Here is an 18,010-nt window from a genome sequence, read left to right as displayed (position 1 = left end):
TTTTCAAGTCCAATTTGAGGCTAACAGTTTGTAATATGAGCATATCTTGCTTGCATAGATGGGTCGCTGTAATTTTGTTTTGCATCACTAGCTTTGGAGGGTATTTCTGACAATTAATTAATTTAGCTATATCGTTATGATTTTTATTTATTCACAAATATTACCACTGTATAAATTGGCCAGATATTTTTCTATGGATATTCTTTCACCGTTACAGTCTCAACTGATGGTTGATGTTGGAATTGACGGTATTTTCTTCAGAAGTATTGGTTGAAGCTTTTCAATGTATTTCTTTTTAGAAGTGTATTTTTTGGGACTACATACTGCTTACAATTGGTCATACTGTATATTTGTGTGCTTTTTCTAGCATATATGGAGCGAATTGATATTTGTTTGTTTTTAAAGTCACTTTTAGGTGGTCCACTTTTGAGTAGAATAACAACTCGAACTGGTGGGATTCTTTTTTCTTTGACATCTTTTTTTGGAGCCGGGTTGGTATGGATGGGAAGCATGATAAGAAATTATTGGTTAATAATAATTGTTTGTCTTTATTTAATAAAGAAATGTTATAAAATTCAAAAAGGGACGAATTTTTTCTGGTTCAGGCCTTTGCAATTGCATAACTGCACGCAATTGCGCGACCCAATTTTTCTTTGAAGGCACAAAAGAAATGTCTCTTGCATTTGGATTTGGAATGAGCTTTTCTCGGGTTGGAAGCGTTTTAAACCTTTTTTTCTCTCCGTTTTTAGCAAGCTTATTGGGTTATAAGATGATGCTAATGATTAGTTTGTTTTATTTATGCAGATGTATGATTACATATTAGTTTTTATTTTCCAATTTTTTTTTGAGGTTTTATTATATGTGGTGTAAGCGTTGTTGCTTCAATATTCTATTTTTGTGTGGAAAAAAAAGCTGAGGGAATAAAAGTGAATTCCTCTGGAAAGACAAACAGAGCATCTGCAGAAAACAAGATGAGGCTTAAAGATTTGCTGCAATTTCCAGTATGAATTAATCCAAATTTTTTGTTTTATCAAAAATTTTGATTTACATAAAAAATTCAAAACGTGCAATTCCAAATTTTCATTTCTGTAGATCCAATTTTGGTTGCTTGTTTTTGTTACTCCATTTTGCTACTCTACTGTTAATTGTGTCGTTGCAGTGATTGTCGACTTCTTGAAAACTGGTATGAAAAATATAGTTAATAATGACTAATTTGTTTGATTGCTCAATTTCATTTAAATAAATGAAAAATTTCTTTTATTCTTCATTCATTATATTTGCCATTAATATTCACTTTCCGGCATAAAAAACATGATTGCAACTTTTCTTAATCTTCAATATCCATCTGCTGAACAAGAGTTCGACGTCTCTTCATTCACCGCGGGGCTATATTCTTCAATCATTTATTTAGTCTCTCTTGTTGGCTGCTCGATATCCGGTGCAGTAGCGGATTATTTCGGGTGCAGATTGACGCTCCTTTTGCTTTCTGCAATCTTTCTTTGTGCTTTCATTTCGTTTCTTGCATTGTCAAATGTGGTATGCTGATAAGTTTACGTCTTTTTTTTCATGCTCAATTTTCACAGAGTAAAGTGAAATTTTCAATAATTCGTTTTTTAAACTATTTAATCAAATATTTTTTAATTCCCAATCATATTCAATTGATGAATCCCATTTATCTTCTTTCGATACTCAATAATTCTTTTGCTCAATATAGTTGCCAGTAATCCCGCTTGTATTTGGAGGATTATCTTATTCAATTTATGCATCCTTAATTTGGTCGTTTGTTCCAATAATCCTTCCATCGCATTGTGCTGCAACTGGAAACGCGCTGCTTTCGTTCTCTTCTGTTTGCATATGTCTTTATTTCATACAGTGAAAAATTGCTTTTATTTTCATTTTGTATTCTTTAGTCTTTTGTGAGTGGGATTTTGTCACTTGTAATTGGTGCAATCATCCGTGAAATGGGGTATCGCTCTGCACTTATGACTACATTAATCACATCGTCCCTTTGCTTCCTTTTGGTTTTGGTGATGAAATGGATTGATAAAGGAAACAAAAGTGCTTTGGATGCTTTGAATCTTCGCTGTTATAAAAAAGTTGTTGATAATTAAAATCTTTCAAAGCTGGAGAGAGAGAAAGAGAGAAAGAGAAAGAGAAAGAGAAAGAAAGAAAGAAAGAAAGAAAGAAAGAAAGAAAGAAAGAAAGAAAGAAAGAAAGAAAGAAAGAAAGAAAGAAAGAAAGAAAGAGAGAGAGAGAGAGAGAGAGAGAGAGAGAATATTTAGTTTCTTTGTTGCTCGAGCTTAATTTGAATTTTTGCACAATTTAATTGTCATTAAATTTTTGTTCATTTTTTATTTTTTTGAAGTATTTTTTTTTTCGTTTTTTCTTTATATTTCTTTTTTAAAGATTTTATCATTTATCTTTGCAATACCTTTAGACTTGCTCACTCATTATTTTCTTTTTTTCTTTTTCCATTCTGTTCATTATTAGACAAACTATTCAATTTTTGTATGTGTTAGAGAGAATTTGATATTTACTCATCTTCATTTGGGAGCTTTATTTCTTCATTTACAATTATAAATATTCAATCAAATATATTTGACAAAAAAATTATTTTGAAAGATTAATTTATTTTTATTTTTATTTAAGAGAAAGCGCTATTATTTATTATTTCTTTTCATTAGAAATATAATCGTTTTTTTTTTTTTTTTTTTTTTTTTTTTTTTTTTTTTTTTGTTGCATTTTCAAAGGAGAAAAGTTTATTTTTTGTTCAAAACTTTACCATTTTTTCCTGATCCAAAAAGCAAAAAGCTATCAAAGGAGACATTTTCATTTAACAAAAGTTTCACATATTTTTTGTTCATATTAGCTTTCCTGTTTCCAAAAAGCAAAAGATGATTTTCATACAAAGAATATCCCAACAGATTTATTAAAGGAATGTATTCCACAAATTTGAAATCGAAAATGAGGGTCTCTTAAATCAATTTTTTTTGATGCTGCGGCAACAATCATCAAATTTAAAAAATAAAGTTTTTGTCAGCGAATGGTTATAAAAGATAATTGTTCGATAAATTTTTTGCTAATGGAACTGATGGTTGACTTTGTTACAATTCACAATTCTGTTGATGATACTGAGAATTTAGTTTTTGTTGCTTTTCTGAACGGATATTGTTCGTTTGAAAAACGGTAAATTAAGAATCAAAAAATATAAAAGAAAGAAATGCGTTCACAACTTTTGTAAATTCGTGAAATTTTCATTGCAAAAAGATGAAATAAAGAATTAGAAGTGAATATGAAACTAAATAAAGAATATCTTGAAAAATCTGCTTAAAAGTCACAATATCATTCAAAATGTATATCAAACGCAAACAATTGTAATCAACAAAAAGATGCTGGAAAAGTCAAAAACTTAAAATCATAACAAAATTGTTAACAACATTATAATAATGAAGACTATCAAGAAATGCAAAAAAATAACAGACGGAACATATTCGTAAGTTCACTAAACAAAAATTAGACAAAAAAATAAAGAGAATATAGACAAAGTGGCTTCGACGCCTATGTAAAAATCTTTCATGACAAATAATAAGTTCAAAGTATCGTCATCAAAATCAGTTGTGAGTTGTCACAACGCAAATAATACTTATTTCTTTTTTTATAAAAAAACATTACAATAAGATTTTTAAAAATGTCACTGACTATTCTAATGCCTCAAGCTATCACACAGCACCCTTCGTCATTCAATATCTTTCTTGCTTTTTCCATCGCTTCTTTTCTTTCTTTCTCAGTCTGTTCTTTCTTCTTGGCTTCTGCCTCATGGCCAGAAAACCCCAAATACGGCAAGGCATTGTTCCCGTAAGAGGAAGGAGTGAGAGGCTGAAAGGAAGGATATGTCAATGTGAATGATTCAGAAGGGATTGTCATCAGAAGCGATCCGGTTTGCACAGCATCAGCCTCAACCTCGTCGTGTTTCTTTTCATTTGCACTTATCAGCCCTTTCCTCTCCTTCCGGCTGTCATGCTTCCCTTCTGTGTCTCTGCTATTCCTCGATGTCGACGATGCGCTTTCAGCGAGGCTGGAGGTATTAGAATGATCTCCATCGAACATTTTCCGTGGAGTGCCAGCAGGGAGCGGTGCCAGCACTGGAATAAGCCCCCTGGACGAGTACGGGGACTGTGGAGGAGGAGGCAGCGACGTGCAGGACGAGGAAGGGGGTGTGGATGCAGGTGAAGTGCGGGATGTGGTTGAAGGCGAGCGCCGGCTGCTGCTTGCATGGCTGAGCGAGCGTGCAGCGAATGGCATCATTTCTGCTGCTTCCTCAGAAGAAAGGCTTCTTGGCTCAGATACATTTGTAAGGGAGGAGATGCGCGATGGAGACGCAGAGGCAAGAGGGGTGGGAGTTGCAGAGGTACCGCAGGAGACAGGGAAAGGGTACACTCTCATCTGCTTGTTTGTCTCGTGGCTTGAGTGGATGAGACCATCTTCCGAGTCTTCTTCTTCGTCTTCTTCCCTATCTGTGATTCCATCCACATCCACGTCCTCCACTTTCAGTGCTTCCAGCGATGCGAGCGACTGAGAATTTGATTGGTTTGACGAGTAGTGTGTGTCTCCAAAGGAGCGGAGCGAGTTCTTTTCGCGCATTCGGCGTGTGATGCTCCCCATTTTGATTTTGAGGCCAACCTGATCAGATTCAGTTTGTTTCGAAAATAATCACACAAAAACACACACATACAATAAATAGAGGAAAATTTAATAGATTTTTTTTTAAATACAAAAATCGAGTTAATCAAGTTTGAAATAGACTTTTTCATACAACAAGTGTAAATGGTGTTAAAAGAGTGATAGCTCGCTCCACTTCTTCAGAAGACACTTGGACAACTTTCGATTTCGCTGGAAAAGGCATCGTTCCATTGAGAGTCAGCCAGGGATGCTCCTGCAAGCAAAAATAAATACCAAATAAAGAATGAAATATAGAAAAAAATATAAGATTGCACAAAAAACAGAATTATGAAGATGTGAAGAAAAAATAAAATTAATGATATAATTTCACTTCATACAAACAATTGTGCAATAACAATTTGTGTGATGAAAAAAAAAAAAAAAAAGGGGGGGGGGGGGGAAGGAAATGAAATTTGAACGATACACACTTTCATTTGCGGAATGGTGATGCGGGTTGTTGGATTTTTATCCAGAAGGCGAAAGAGAAGATCTGAAAGACTGCGTGAAACAGAGCTGGGAAGGATAAGTCTGATTTTGATGAAATGAATGAGATTGAAGAAAGAATAGGAAAAGAAATGAGGAGAAAAGAAGTTATGAGAAGATGAAAATGAACTTCTCTTATTGGCTGGACAACACTCCTTTCAATCAAAATTTAAAGGCATCAAATAATAAACAAATAACGTTACTAAATGAATGTCAATTGCGGTTAAATTCACCTCTTTAAATTTTTATTTTTTCACAATATTTTTTTTTTCATTCTAACTATTTCTGTACACACTTCTTGTGAGCAATGGCGTTGAATGTTTCTGGCAGAGTTTTCTCTTTGAAAGGAAAGCGACCAAAAATAAACAGAAAGAGTGTGATTCCAACAGCCCACACGTCCACCGGCCTTCCAGCATACGGAGGAGCTGTAGGTGATTCTGGTTGAATCAGATGGAAAATAACGTATAGTCGTTAAAAGAGAAAGAAGTTGCAATGAAACGAGAAGTTTGATGAATTCGAGTGAATGTGTGATTTAATGGATTTGTTGAGATCAATTTTATTATAAAAAAAAGATATTAAACAAAGCAGACAAACGTGTGACAACTTCTGGGGCTAGAAAAGGGGGAGTGCCTCTAATGCTGTGTGAAAGAGCTTCTTTTCCTGTTGACAACATTGATACACCAAAATCACTGTTCAAACATTCACAAATAATAATCAAATAAAAGTCTCTTGAAAAAAGTTTTGCACAAACCATAGTTTAAGATTTCCTTTTTCTCCTACAAGAATATTATCCGGTTTTATGTCATGGTGGATTATATCATTATCATGGCCTAAATAGTTACCAAAAAATATGCTATTCAATCACATTAATTCAAAGTGGTCAAACAATATTCTAATCCCATTACTATGTCTCTCATGTACAAACGACAAATATCCTCTTGCAACGACGCATCACCTTTCCGCATGCATGGCCCTCCAGGGAGATATTCCATGACTGATATAAATAATTTTAGAGCAAAATTAGTGTAATCAATTAATAAAAAGATTTAAAAAGAGAAGTTAAATGAATGATAAATAAAATTATATTTTAATATTGCAAATTATTTAATACCTATATAAAGATTATCCGAATTTGGATCGTCAATAACCTCTATTAAACGCACAACATTTGGATGATCTAACTTTTTCATAATTGCGATTTCTCGTTTCACATCTTGAAGATGAATAAATCACGAAATAAAATATAAAATATCAAGAATGAAAATTTAAAAATGATGTTTTCAAAATTTTATCAAATCTTAATTTTCAAGATTATCATTAATATTTTAAACAAACTGGCAAGTGCAGAATGCATCGCATCATTTCCTTTTTTCTTATTTGCCAAGCGCTGTTTTTGTAATATTTTCATTGCAACTTTTTTTTGTGGTTCGCTTTGATGATCTAAGCACAGCCAGACGGTTCCAAATGATCCTTCACCCAGTTTACGTCTCATTTCATATTGATTCACAAACTCGTTCCCTGTCCTTCTACTCACATGTGTCTTTGCTCTACTTGTATCCACAACACCTAAATCCGCTTCTGTTCCGTGAGCCGATTCATTTTTGTCACATAACATTTACGCAACATAGCTATGGGCTCGATCTAGTTAAATTTCGAATTTATTTTTGAAATAGCGTGAGTAAAAGTATACATTAAAATTTTCAATAAATTTAATATTAATTAAAGCATATTTCCTTTTCAAATTTTTTTCAAAAGTTTTCACGAATTGAGTGAAAAGAGCATTTTTTTAGAATTTCATCATATGCAATGTTTGCTCCCACTCCTCCTTCGCAAATTCCTATGAAGTCGAGGCCACATCCCTTGAAATCAAGGATTTTGAAACCAAAACCCGAAGATTTATTTGAAAAGTTTGTTTGATTGTTTTTTTATTTTTATCTGTTTTTTTAGTCCTGTTGGGGGGCAGATTCAGCAACAGAAAGAGAAAATAGAAAAAAATTCAAATTCTTTTAATGAGTTTGCTCCTCGTCCAGATAGAGAAATATTTTTGAGAACTTCAAGAAATTCAGAAAGTTCAAACTCTTCTTCTTTAAACGTTCCTCACATATTTATATCTCTTATTTCCGAAGAGAATGCATCTGCACCTCAACAAACAATCCAAAACATTGAATGTTCTTCGCCTAACTCTTCATTAGGAACGGAAAGGAAGTACAAGCAAACGAAGCTTTCACAGGGAAAATATCCTATTCGATCAGTTTCAGCTCCAAGGGAAAGAGCAACTCAATCCAATCATATAAGTTTGGTGACACCACAAAAGCAGCCATTTTCTAATTCGAAGTCAGTGGTTCATCCACAATCTTCAAAAATAAGTTCAATTACACAACACAGAAGACAAATGTCCAATCCCAATATCAGAACAGCAAATATCAAAGATGAAGACAAATATCAAAACAAATTAAAAGAAGATGCAAATGCCATGCAAAATGGCAGCAAACTAAACACTGTCAAAAGTCAAGAAATGAATAGGCTTGGAGCAATGATACCATTCAGCGAACAATTAGCTTTGTTCGAAAGTGAAAAGCAGACAATTACACCACTTCCGCAGACTCGTCGTCAGACCCAATATTCCACTCCTAATACATCACCTCTTTCTGCTCCTATGTTTATTAATTCTAATTCACTTCAGAAACAGCTTGAATCGCCAAAAGTTATCACATCATCTGTTAATCCAATGGATACAAGACAAAATCGATCAGATGGTACGCCTCGGGAGCAAAGTCATTTCATTCCACATTCAGCTCCAAGCACAACTTTCGTGCCTCGTTCGTACTCCTCAACTTCTGTTTTATCTTCTCAAGCTGCTGGCTTCCCTGGCAATGCTTCTGCTCCATTGTTTCCAACACATTATCCTCCTTCGAGCCAACTGCTTTTCCAGACAGCAAACACTCCTTCAAAAATTGGATTCACATTCGAAAAAAGCACTCCATCGCAAATGGATTTGATTGCAAATAAATCTGGTTTTCCAAAAATCATTTCATATAAAACTTCTGCTCGATTGTTGGATTCCTCTGAAAGAGATGAAGCTTCATTACCGCTTTCTTCTTCTGCAACTCCTTATTCCTCTGCATCATCTTCAATTTATAATTCTGGAGTACATAATAACAGCCAACCTGTAAATCAACAGTCATTTTCAACTCCGTTTCAGCCAGTACTTGTAAAAACTAACACAAAAATCCAACAACAGTTGCAGCAGCATATTGCAGCAACACACACTCCACTCCGATCATTTGCTTCTGACACAATAAATTCTCGCTATCAAAACATGGACAGGATGCAGCCTTCGAATAGGACAAATGCTTTGCCTATTCGGAGCACTCCACTTCAACGCTCAAAATTTGCTGATTTTCAAAATGAAAGCAAGACAACTGTTATGAAACATCGACGCAGTCTGAGCATTTCTCAGTCATCTTCATTGTCTTCATCCACTTCATCTGTTCCTTTAGCCACTCCTTTCCCTTCTCCTTCAGCAGCCAGCCGTCCAAAATCCTCATCAACGCCTTCATCTCCTCGCAAAATCCAGTCTACTCCTCGAACGCGCGTCACTGCATCGCCAAAAGTGATCTACCCAAAGAAAAAGCCTCGTCCTCGAATTGAGCCATTTTCTGTTCAAACAGGAAGAAGTAACAAGACAGTGGTAAAAAATGAAGTAGACGACAGAGTAAGACATCAGATATTGCATAGGAATGACAAAGAAAAGATGATGGCAATTCAAGAAAGAAGGCAATTGTTAAAGCAAAGTGATGATAATGAAAAAACTTATTTTAAAGAACAAATAAGAGCAGAAGCAAACAACAAGGAATTCGCAGATGTTGAACCGATAGATGCATTACAAGTGGATCAAGAAAAAAGAGTAAATGAAAGAGTAAAAGAAGGAAACAAGTCAAATTCTGAGAAAGCTGAAATTGAGTCGCAAAAGACTCGACGAGGATCAGCCGAATGGATAAAAGAAGCACTAGAAATTGAAGAAGTTGTTGTTGAAGAAAAGCAGAGATTGAAGCAAGAAAGAAAACGAGAAAAAGCGAAGAAACGCAATGAAAGAACAATTTTGGAAGAGAGAAGAAAAAAGAAGGGCAAAAAAGGATTGGATAGCCAGCCATCAGCTGGAACAGCGAACAAAGTGGAAACGAGTTTGAGTGATTCGACCGAAGATGACAATGAAATGAGTCTATTTGAGCTGTCTTGCCTTAGCGATGGGTTTGTGAAGTCGCAGCAACAGGAAGTTATTAAATCTTTGATGGAGTCATTTGAGAATATAAGCGAGAAATATCAGCCAGAGATGAATGGGGAAGGAGGTGAAATACAGAAAACAAAGAAGGAAGAGGAAGAGGAAGAGGAAGAATACGAAGAATATGAAGAATATGAAGAGGAAGAGGAAGAGGAAGGACAAGGACAAGGAATTGAAGCAGAAAAGATAAAAGGATCAAATAAAACTGATGAAAGCGCAAAGTCTAAAGAGGCATCCACAAAATGTTCAAGCTTCAAAGATGAAGGCACTGAGCAAAATGAAGCCTTGCAAAATAATTCACAATTATCGTCAATTGAAGGCAATACCAATGAAGTACGTACTAACGTTTCTAAGCTGCGCCAAAATTCCACAGAAATGCCAACAAAGCAAAAACGAACAGAAGAATCTCGTTCTTCTTCTACTACGTTGCATGTGCAACAAAATTCCACTCAAAAAGCACATCATTCCCATAACTCGCATCGCCATCATCGTCATCATCGCAGCCATCGTCATTCTTCAAAGCACCACTCTTCCCCTAAAAAATCTGAAAGCAGTTCGAGTGAATCAACAGCTGATTCCGCTTTGTCGCATTCAGATTCGAAGGAATCGATGTTATCTGCTTCTTCTTCTTCCACTTACTCTTCCTTTTCATCCACATCATCGTCGTCAACTGATTCTGATGATACTGCTTCTATCGCTTCGAATTCCTCATCATTTTCAACTTCGTCTTCTTCATCCAGCAAAACAGCCACATCCATCACTTCTTCTTTCAGCTCTTCAAAATCATTTCATTCAACAGACACCATTCCCTCGCTGCTTTGCTCTCCGCCTCTTCCATCGCAAGCGGATACAAATATTTTCTCTCCTTCTTCTCCTCCTTTAGACGCTGATGTACCTCGTTCTCGTGCACATTCGCATTTGCGCTCTCAAACTTCACATCACTCTGCACACTCTCCCAATCGCCATTCTTATTCACCAATACTTTCCACTTCACCGCCATCTCACTCAGATCATCTAAACACTTCACCGCAATCTTCTTCTTCTTCTTCCTTCTCTTCCTCTTTGCTTCTTGAAACACCTCCTCACTCTTCCACACTTCAGCATTTCCCATCGCCAATCCATTCTTCGACTCCTGACAGTGCAACTCTACCATACCAATCAGATAAGCTGCAAATGAGCACTGGCACGCCAATCACACAAAGCCAACAAGCAGCCAACGACAAATCCCCTCAAACAATCGACTCTCCAGCAGATTTTGAAGAGAACATGCATTCTGCGAAGAACGACAGAAGTGGAAGCAGCCTGCTCGACGAATGCTCGACGCAGCTTTTTGAGCTCTCAGAATCGGAGCTGCTGACTCCTCAGACAGGAACACACCAGCACTTTTCACTGGGCACTCTTTCGATGAGCAGACAGCCTGACCACCCTTTGTCCACTCCTCAGGCATCCAAACAGAAGAAAAGCAGCATTCATTCATCGATGATGTCCTCGTCGGGTTCTTCGCTGAAGATGCAGCAGAACAAAGCTTCAACATCAACGCCAACGCAAAAACCGTCGATGGTTTTCCGGATGAGCTGGGACGAGTTGGATGACTCTTGACTTGTAACAAATAAATATCATGAAACGAAGAAGAGAAACAATTGTGAAATGTATTTATTTTTCAATTTTATATTTTCTTTTTATTTTCTTTTTAAGCTTATTCGTTTATTTGTGTATTTCATTCAATTGAATAAAATAATGAGAATTTTCATCAAAATATTCTGTTTTTTTTTTTTTTTCAAATTTTTTGTGAATAAGAGATGAAGCACAAAATTGTCAAAAGATTATATTATCAAAAGATTTAAATAATAAACTTCAGCCAAAAGAAGTTCAGTGAAAGAAAAAAAACAATCCATCAAAAGGTGGGAATAAAATAAATAAATAAATAACAAAATATACAAATTTTTCTTTTTGAATAAGAAAACTTCACATTCACAAAAATTCTCCTCGTTGCTATTATTTTTATTTTTCCAATGAAATCTGAAATCATTCATTTATTATCTCCATTCTTTCCTTGGCTTATTTGTCAAGCCATAAGATGACAAGCTTTTATATGGTGTTTTCTGTGGAAGCTGTTGAGCTTTTGAAGCACAAGTTCTTGGACGCATTCCCAAATAGTCATCAGTTGAATTAGGATGAGAATAAGAGGAAGAGGAAGTGAAAGAAGAAGAAGAAGAAGTTTTTCTTGGTGTTGTTCTCGATGCCGAAGAAGAAGAAGAAGAAGAAGAAGTTGAGAAAGAAGAAGATGAAGAATGAATATCTGACGATTGCCTCGATGATCCAATACTACTTCGATTGCCAAAGCGACCATGATTATAGGACGGTCTGTTTAGTGACACAGACCGAGAAGCACCAGATGAAGCTGCTTTGGATGTGCTTTGGTTTGGCAAGTAAGGTTTTACGTATGATGGAAGCGGAGGCGGTTGAAGGCGAGTTTGGGGCTGCTTTGCTTGATACTGGCCTGGAGGATTGGCTGTGGAAACATGATTTACGATGTTTAAGTAGGATGAAATGGAAGAAGAAGCTAAAGAAGAAGAAGAAGAAGAAGAAGAAGAATACGGAAAAGAAGAAGTTGATGAAGTTGCAGGTGCATATGCATCTGTGTGACTTCTTTGCCCAGTTATGTGATTGTTGCGTGGCTGTGGCAACTCCACGCGAGTTGGAGGAGATTTTGCCTGATGAACAGAGTGGATCATCTGCTTTGGGGAGTAAATAGGAGCACGTGAGGATTGGGCGCCTTGAGACTCTCTGTCTTCTCTGATTGAAATGCGATGTTCAGCATAAGCGTCGTATTTGCGGGTGATTTGAGAAGGTTCGGAGGGTTGTGGATGGACAGCGGATGAATGAGAACCTGCGTTGAAAGAAGAAGCGCGTGATGAAAAGGTAGGCGGAGCGGTTGCAAAAGAGCCGGCTGGCTTTGAGGGATCGGGAGAAGGGTATGAGGAAAATGGAGAATGTGAAGGCAAGTTTTTGGACTGTTGAATAGAAGCCTTGCTGTGACTGGCAAAATCTGTTTTTTTGTATTGTGATTCATAATGAGAGCGATTTCTTTCTTTTGATGATGATAATGATGACAATGATGATGATGATGATGATGATGTGATAAGCTTATGCCTCTGTTCTTTCAATTCTGCAACAAACACAAAAAGAAATAGCAATGAGATGAATGAAAAGATAAAGAATGTCAAAAATAAACAAGTCAAATAAAGAGCTAATAAATGTATCATTCATACTTTTCATTCTTTCATAATGCTGTATCAATTCTTTTTGCCTGCGTAGTTCTTCCGCGTCTATTCCGGACATCTCTGCAATTGCGCTGTCTTGGTCATCAATTGAACGTTGGCTGTTAAAAACTAACTGCTCCTCTCTGCTTCTCTCATGTGAACCATCAGAATAATCAGGAACATCAGGATATGGCTGAAATGGCTGAAATGGCTGGTTTTGCTGTGCAGGTGGTTGCTGTGCGTGTGAAGAAGGGTTATTTGGCGGTGTGAGAAGGGAGGAAGCAAAAGGGTCTGAATCGCTTCCTTTGCTCGTATCTTTGAAGAGTTGTCAAATTGAATTGTAACATAGAAAGTGCAAATGTTTTCAAAAAAAAAGGTTAATTTCAATATTTTTGAAAGAAAAATAAAAATAAAAATAAAAAATAGCAGCACTTTCGTGTTGCGCATTTCGTCGATATTTCTTCTCTTTCGCAACCAAAAAAGCCTGCCACACCTAATTCTGAATCCCCAAAAAACATTTTTTCCGCAGCAATGCCTTCTCTCAACGCCATTGTTGACAAGCCCCATTCCAACGCCTTCGACTTCATGCTCATCGAATTTTCCAGGTTTTCTGCTTCTTTCAGTCGAGCATCTGATTTCAAAGCAGATGGGCGAGCTTCCCTTTCTTTTTCGCGCCTTCGCGTAGAATCAGAAATGGATGGCTGTGTTTTGGGTTTGGTTGAAGAAGAGCCAAACTTCTTTATCTTTTCCTCTTGCTTTTCGTCTTCGATCAACTTTTCCACTTCTTCGACTTCCAGAGGGATCATTGATCGCTCCCCCTTTTCATCAAGCATGAATAAAATTGGCAGCAGTTTCTTGCCTTGCTGTAGCGCCTGTATTTCTGCTCTCATCTCCTTCATCGGGCAGTCGCCTTCCATGTGCTTCACAGTCTGATACGCGCTGCTGTAGCTGGCTTTGCAGCAGATCGGACACAAAAATATTAGCGACGAGTCATCAGAGGAAGATTCAGGATATGTTGGCTGAGATGATTGCATCAGCGCCGACATGAATGAGGCTGAAAGATCAGAAGGAGAAGGAGGAATTGCATCGGTGTTGCCTGTTGAAGGATCATAGATGTGGCCGTCGGGAGCCATCCCAAAAAAGTCCTCTGTGTTTGTTGAGATATGTTTGCATTAATTTTTGAATAATAATTATTTTTGATAGAAAAATCATCCATTTTCGTTTATTCGAAATAACGAGACAAATAAATAAATAAATAAAGTTCACGAAATGAAATGCGTAAGCATCAAAAAAAGTATGAATTACTTTTTAAAGTATAAACTGCAGCATACGATGAGAAATAGCACGAAGATTATCCAAGTGAATTTCTGCAGGAGAGGGCCTGTATCCATCTGTTTTTCTATCCTCTTGACTTTTTTCTGCTACGTTCTTTGTTAAAAATCCTTTGCAGTTTGATTCGATATGAGCTTCCATGTCTGAGAGCATGACCCTTTCTCCGCAAATCTCGCACAAGTCAGTTCTTGATCCACATTCTTGAATGTGCTCTTTGAAAAAGTGATATTTTTGAGATTTTGAATGCAAAAAGTAATATTTATGAAATGCATACGTTTTTGGTTTTCAGAAATTAATTCTAATTGACAATATGGGCATTTTCCAACAATCCTTCTTTCACATTCCTCCAACTCGTGCTGTTCCATGAAATAAGAGTCAATCAATTTTCCGCATTTTTCACATTGGATCTTGTGAAAATAAAGTCATGTGCAAAATTCAATAAATAAAATATGACAATTAAAGAACAAATTCTAACCTCTTTATGGACAGTTAAATTGTGTTCATCAAATTCCTAAATTTGAAATGAAATAATTAAATTATTTCACAAAAGTAAAGTCAGATACTTCTTTTCTTATGACATCAGAACATTTTGGGCAACGAATACAATTTCTTGTGCAAAATATCACATGCATGTCATAATTGTACTCAATTAACTGTCCACAATTCGGGCATTCTTGCGCCATTGAAATTTTATTTTAGGAATTATGTCCAAAATTAGGAAAGCTTTTTCAAAATTTATATGAAAAATCTCCAAAATAATTTGGTATCAATAAAAAATCTTATGGGCCCTAAAAATAACATCCTATAAGAATTTTTTGACTTTATGAATTTTGTTCCACGCAGCACTTTCAAATATTTTTCTCAACTGTATAATATTTGTACATTTTCCCCATGAAAATGTCAGAATTATTAAAATTCTCTTTCAGAAAAGTTTGGAACAAATCATTGAATTTTTCATAAATGCAAGAATTCTATCCCATTTACAAAATATGTATTTGTTTGTTTATTGAAATTCAAGCAAAAGCAAAAGGAAATTATTAAAGGTGTATGTGATTCTCAAATTAAATATTCCACTGTAAAAAATATTTTCTAAAATGATATAAATTTCATAAAATATTATCAAAAAATAAATTTTCAATATTTTTCCTTAAATTTCAAAGGAAATATATTTCAAACAATATAATTAACTCCAGCTAAGAGAAAATCCATTTATGATTGCCCGCAACAGTGCAAATCACAATTGTGTTTCCTCTCAAAATTGGAGGTAATGAATGATAAGCAAACTTCAAATAAGTTGCTGCTTGCGGAGTTTGTGTGAAAATGTGCAAAATTTGTCTTTCCCATTTATCTTCGTCAACAACTCCAAGTGACGAAATGCATATGCCGCTTAATTTTTTCTTCAATAGCTCCACCGCCGCAGACTCATCAAAAAATTGTGGATTGGGATAGCCTTACGTAACATTTTTAACAATGGAATAAATCTTATTTAAAATACATCGTTATTTTAAAATAGCCAAACCAACAGCTCTTGTTACAGATACTGCCACCTTGTGCGAGCGGAGTTGTATAAGATAGTCAGTTTTCTTCCAATTTGGGCTGAGGTACTTTATCTCCATCTCAGCTTTGCACAATTCGCATCCGAGTATTCGATGAAGCACTTCAAATGAAAGTGCTTCCGATCTTTCGCTATGTCCACCTGCATTTGGTAATGTCATCAACTGAATCGCTCCTCTAAGCAAAGTTATTACAAAAACGTTCACAGATAAACGTAAATGATGTACAAACAATGTGAAAGAAAATAGATGGAAAGGGACAACTGCCTGAAATATGCTTTGAATGAACATGGATGAAGTTGTGCTCATAAAGCACTTTGAAAATAGCGCCATATCAGAGCTATTGACAATCAAATCAAAATCCCTTGTGTGAAATATTTAAATTAAGGATAAAATAAGATAATTGAGATATTTATTAAATGAGCAAACAAATTGCTGATAATGATTCGCTTTGGAAGACTCAAATGAACGAAACTTTCTCCGTATTCATACTCTTCAATATCGCAATTTAAAGGTGATTTATCTTTTTCAGCAAAACTTTTTGGGCATTTATGAAAATACTTTGTTGGTACTTTCAACCTGTTCTCTATTAAAACTGAATTGGGAATTGTTTTTCTGTAAGATGTTGATTCTAGTTTCGAAGAAGCAGCGCCTATTATTATGACATCCGTTGTAACAGGGTCGCGGTGGCATGGGCATTCCCATTGGTGCTGGTCGATCAGTTGTTTTCGTATCTTTGTTTCCCCCGCCCACAATGGTAAAAACACGGCGAGACGATAAAAGGGATGATATCTTTGAGTTTTCAACTGATATTTTTCCTATAGATAAAGACATTGCTTGTTTTAAAATTTTTATTTTAACTTTCCAACAAAAGATTTGATCAGATAAATAATAATACTTATTGAATAACTTCGTTTGAAAATCAAAAAAGTTCTTTCAAAAGAAAATCTAATACATTTAAAATAGTTAGCTCACATCAGTAAGTGTAAGAAAATTACATATATGTAACATATATTTTTTTGTGATAATTGTATTAGGGACTGAATTTTTTGACATTTTGTAATCAATTCCGTTGAATTATTTCTTTTTTTTTTTAATTTTCATATTTATTTATTTATTTTATTTTTTATTTTCTTCATTATTCAACAAATGAATGTTTGACTAACAATGATATGATGGAGAAAAAGATTGGAACGAAACACGGTTTTTTTTCATAAAAAAATAAAATTCGCCCCATTTGTCTGTACAAAAATGTTATTTTATTAGAAAGTTATTTTCGCTTTTATTCGCATTCTCACCAAATTATATATGAGCGTGAAACCTCTGTGACATTAAAGGAGAGAATCGAAACAATAATATAATGACAGACAATTTTCGGACATGTTAAAAATTCATATTTATGAACGTTTAAACAATTTTTGATAACGCAAAAAATATTTCCAATGAATCAGCATGTGTGTAATTTTTTTGGAAGTTGTACACATTAGAATTTCAAATTAAAAGTGATTTCATATTCTAATCAAAATTTTGTTCACTCTCAAGAAACATTTTTTAAATAAAAGTTATTTCTTGATAATACTTACATACGCATTCAAGATAAGTCAAGCTAGCGGGAACAGAAATTTGATATTCAAGTGAAACTGATTATTTATATAGATTTTAACATTCGCGACTTTTCAAAAAAGAATACCACATAGCTTTCTTTTTTGTTCTCCCGAAAAATTTTCGATTGTTTCATATTTATTATTATAAAGAAAAATATAGGACAAACAAAAGTTGATGGTGATATTGAAATGCAACGAACTTTCTCTTCTGCATTATTGAAAAATTTTTATGAAAGATCATTCTAAGTGAAGGTGTTGACTCTCACGTCATGACAACAAGTCTTCCAACTTTAATAAACTTTGAAAATATTCAGCATTTATTCATTTGACTTTTCATTCCACATCTTTATTCTTTATTCTTAATTCTTAATTATATTACATTACATTGTATTGTATTTTATTATGTTTCTTTGTGAATTATCATAGTTTTTTCAATGGAAAAACTCACTTTCAAAAAAAAGGGCAGAATTCATAAAAGAAAATAAAAATTATTTGTAAATGGTTTTAATGAATGCCTTTTTAAGGATATGTAATATCAAAATTAAAAAAAAAATAATCTTTCCCGAAGATTAAGAACGAATTGAGAAAAACTAAAATTATTCACATTATGAAAGACGTATTTTCTTTTTTTGGGGACAAATTATTTATTATTCTCTTGACAAAGTTGTACCGTGATTTTCCTAATCTAGATCATTAAATGTGTTTCAAAAAAAAGTTGACATATAAAAAATAGACAAATTCGAATGATCAAAATTGAAATATTATTCGTACTGA

General features: G+C 34.8%; 5 protein-coding genes across 5 annotated transcripts; 2 read left to right on the top strand and 3 right to left on the bottom strand.

Moving 5' to 3' along the window:
* MONOS_11063 (putative sodium glucose transporter) lies at positions 1 to 2,204 on the top strand. Its single transcript, XM_067863564.1, has 10 exons — positions 1 to 100; positions 184 to 248; positions 300 to 352; positions 406 to 540; positions 584 to 785; positions 850 to 1,001; positions 1,093 to 1,183; positions 1,358 to 1,536; positions 1,715 to 1,846; positions 1,911 to 2,204. The coding sequence occupies exons 1-10, from the start codon at positions 36 to 38 to the stop codon at positions 2,109 to 2,111; spliced, it is 1,275 nt and encodes a 424-aa protein (XP_067733311.1). The 5' UTR covers positions 1 to 35; the 3' UTR covers positions 2,112 to 2,204.
* A 1,014-nt stretch (positions 2,205 to 3,218) lies between these two features.
* MONOS_11064 (putative Calcium/calmodulin-dependent protein kinase kinase 1) lies at positions 3,219 to 6,834 on the bottom strand. The gene is made up of 9 exons (XM_067863565.1): positions 6,538 to 6,834; positions 6,314 to 6,415; positions 6,089 to 6,196; positions 5,954 to 6,032; positions 5,797 to 5,891; positions 5,498 to 5,639; positions 5,148 to 5,247; positions 4,814 to 4,933; positions 3,219 to 4,680 (listed from the first exon to the last, which is right to left on the bottom strand). The coding sequence occupies exons 1-9, from the start codon at positions 6,815 to 6,817 to the stop codon at positions 3,712 to 3,714; spliced, it is 1,995 nt and encodes a 664-aa protein (XP_067733310.1). The 5' UTR covers positions 6,818 to 6,834; the 3' UTR covers positions 3,219 to 3,711.
* A 174-nt stretch (positions 6,835 to 7,008) lies between these two features.
* Positions 7,009 to 11,083, top strand: MONOS_11065 (uncharacterized protein; the record flags this gene model as incomplete). Its single annotated transcript, XM_067863566.1, has 3 exons — positions 7,009 to 7,109; positions 7,150 to 9,909; positions 9,988 to 11,083. 3 exons carry the CDS (start codon positions 7,009 to 7,011, stop codon positions 11,081 to 11,083), a joined length of 3,957 nt encoding a protein of 1,318 aa, XP_067733309.1.
* A 203-nt stretch (positions 11,084 to 11,286) lies between these two features.
* On the bottom strand, positions 11,287 to 14,762 carry MONOS_11066 (uncharacterized protein; the record flags this gene model as incomplete). Its single annotated transcript, XM_067863567.1, has 7 exons — positions 11,287 to 12,653; positions 12,757 to 13,062; positions 13,241 to 13,894; positions 14,079 to 14,291; positions 14,354 to 14,486; positions 14,555 to 14,590; positions 14,643 to 14,762. The coding sequence occupies 7 exons, from the start codon at positions 14,760 to 14,762 to the stop codon at positions 11,521 to 11,523; spliced, it is 2,595 nt and encodes an 864-aa protein (XP_067733308.1). The 3' UTR covers positions 11,287 to 11,520.
* Positions 14,763 to 15,067: 305 nt separating this feature from the next.
* On the bottom strand, positions 15,068 to 15,965 carry MONOS_11067 (uncharacterized protein; the record flags this gene model as incomplete). Its single annotated transcript, XM_067863568.1, has 3 exons — positions 15,068 to 15,529; positions 15,599 to 15,810; positions 15,865 to 15,965. The coding sequence occupies 3 exons, from the start codon at positions 15,963 to 15,965 to the stop codon at positions 15,273 to 15,275; spliced, it is 570 nt and encodes a 189-aa protein (XP_067733307.1). The 3' UTR covers positions 15,068 to 15,272.
* Positions 15,966 to 18,010: the final 2,045 nt, after the last annotated feature.

This window comes from Monocercomonoides exilis (genome assembly GCF_001643675.1).
Source record: "Monocercomonoides exilis strain PA203 chromosome Unknown scaffold7-2047599, whole genome shotgun sequence".
Taxonomy (NCBI): Eukaryota; Preaxostyla; order Oxymonadida; family Polymastigidae; genus Monocercomonoides; species Monocercomonoides exilis.
Note: the sequence above shows the minus strand (reverse complement) of the source record. Positions and strands in the feature narration are given on the sequence as shown.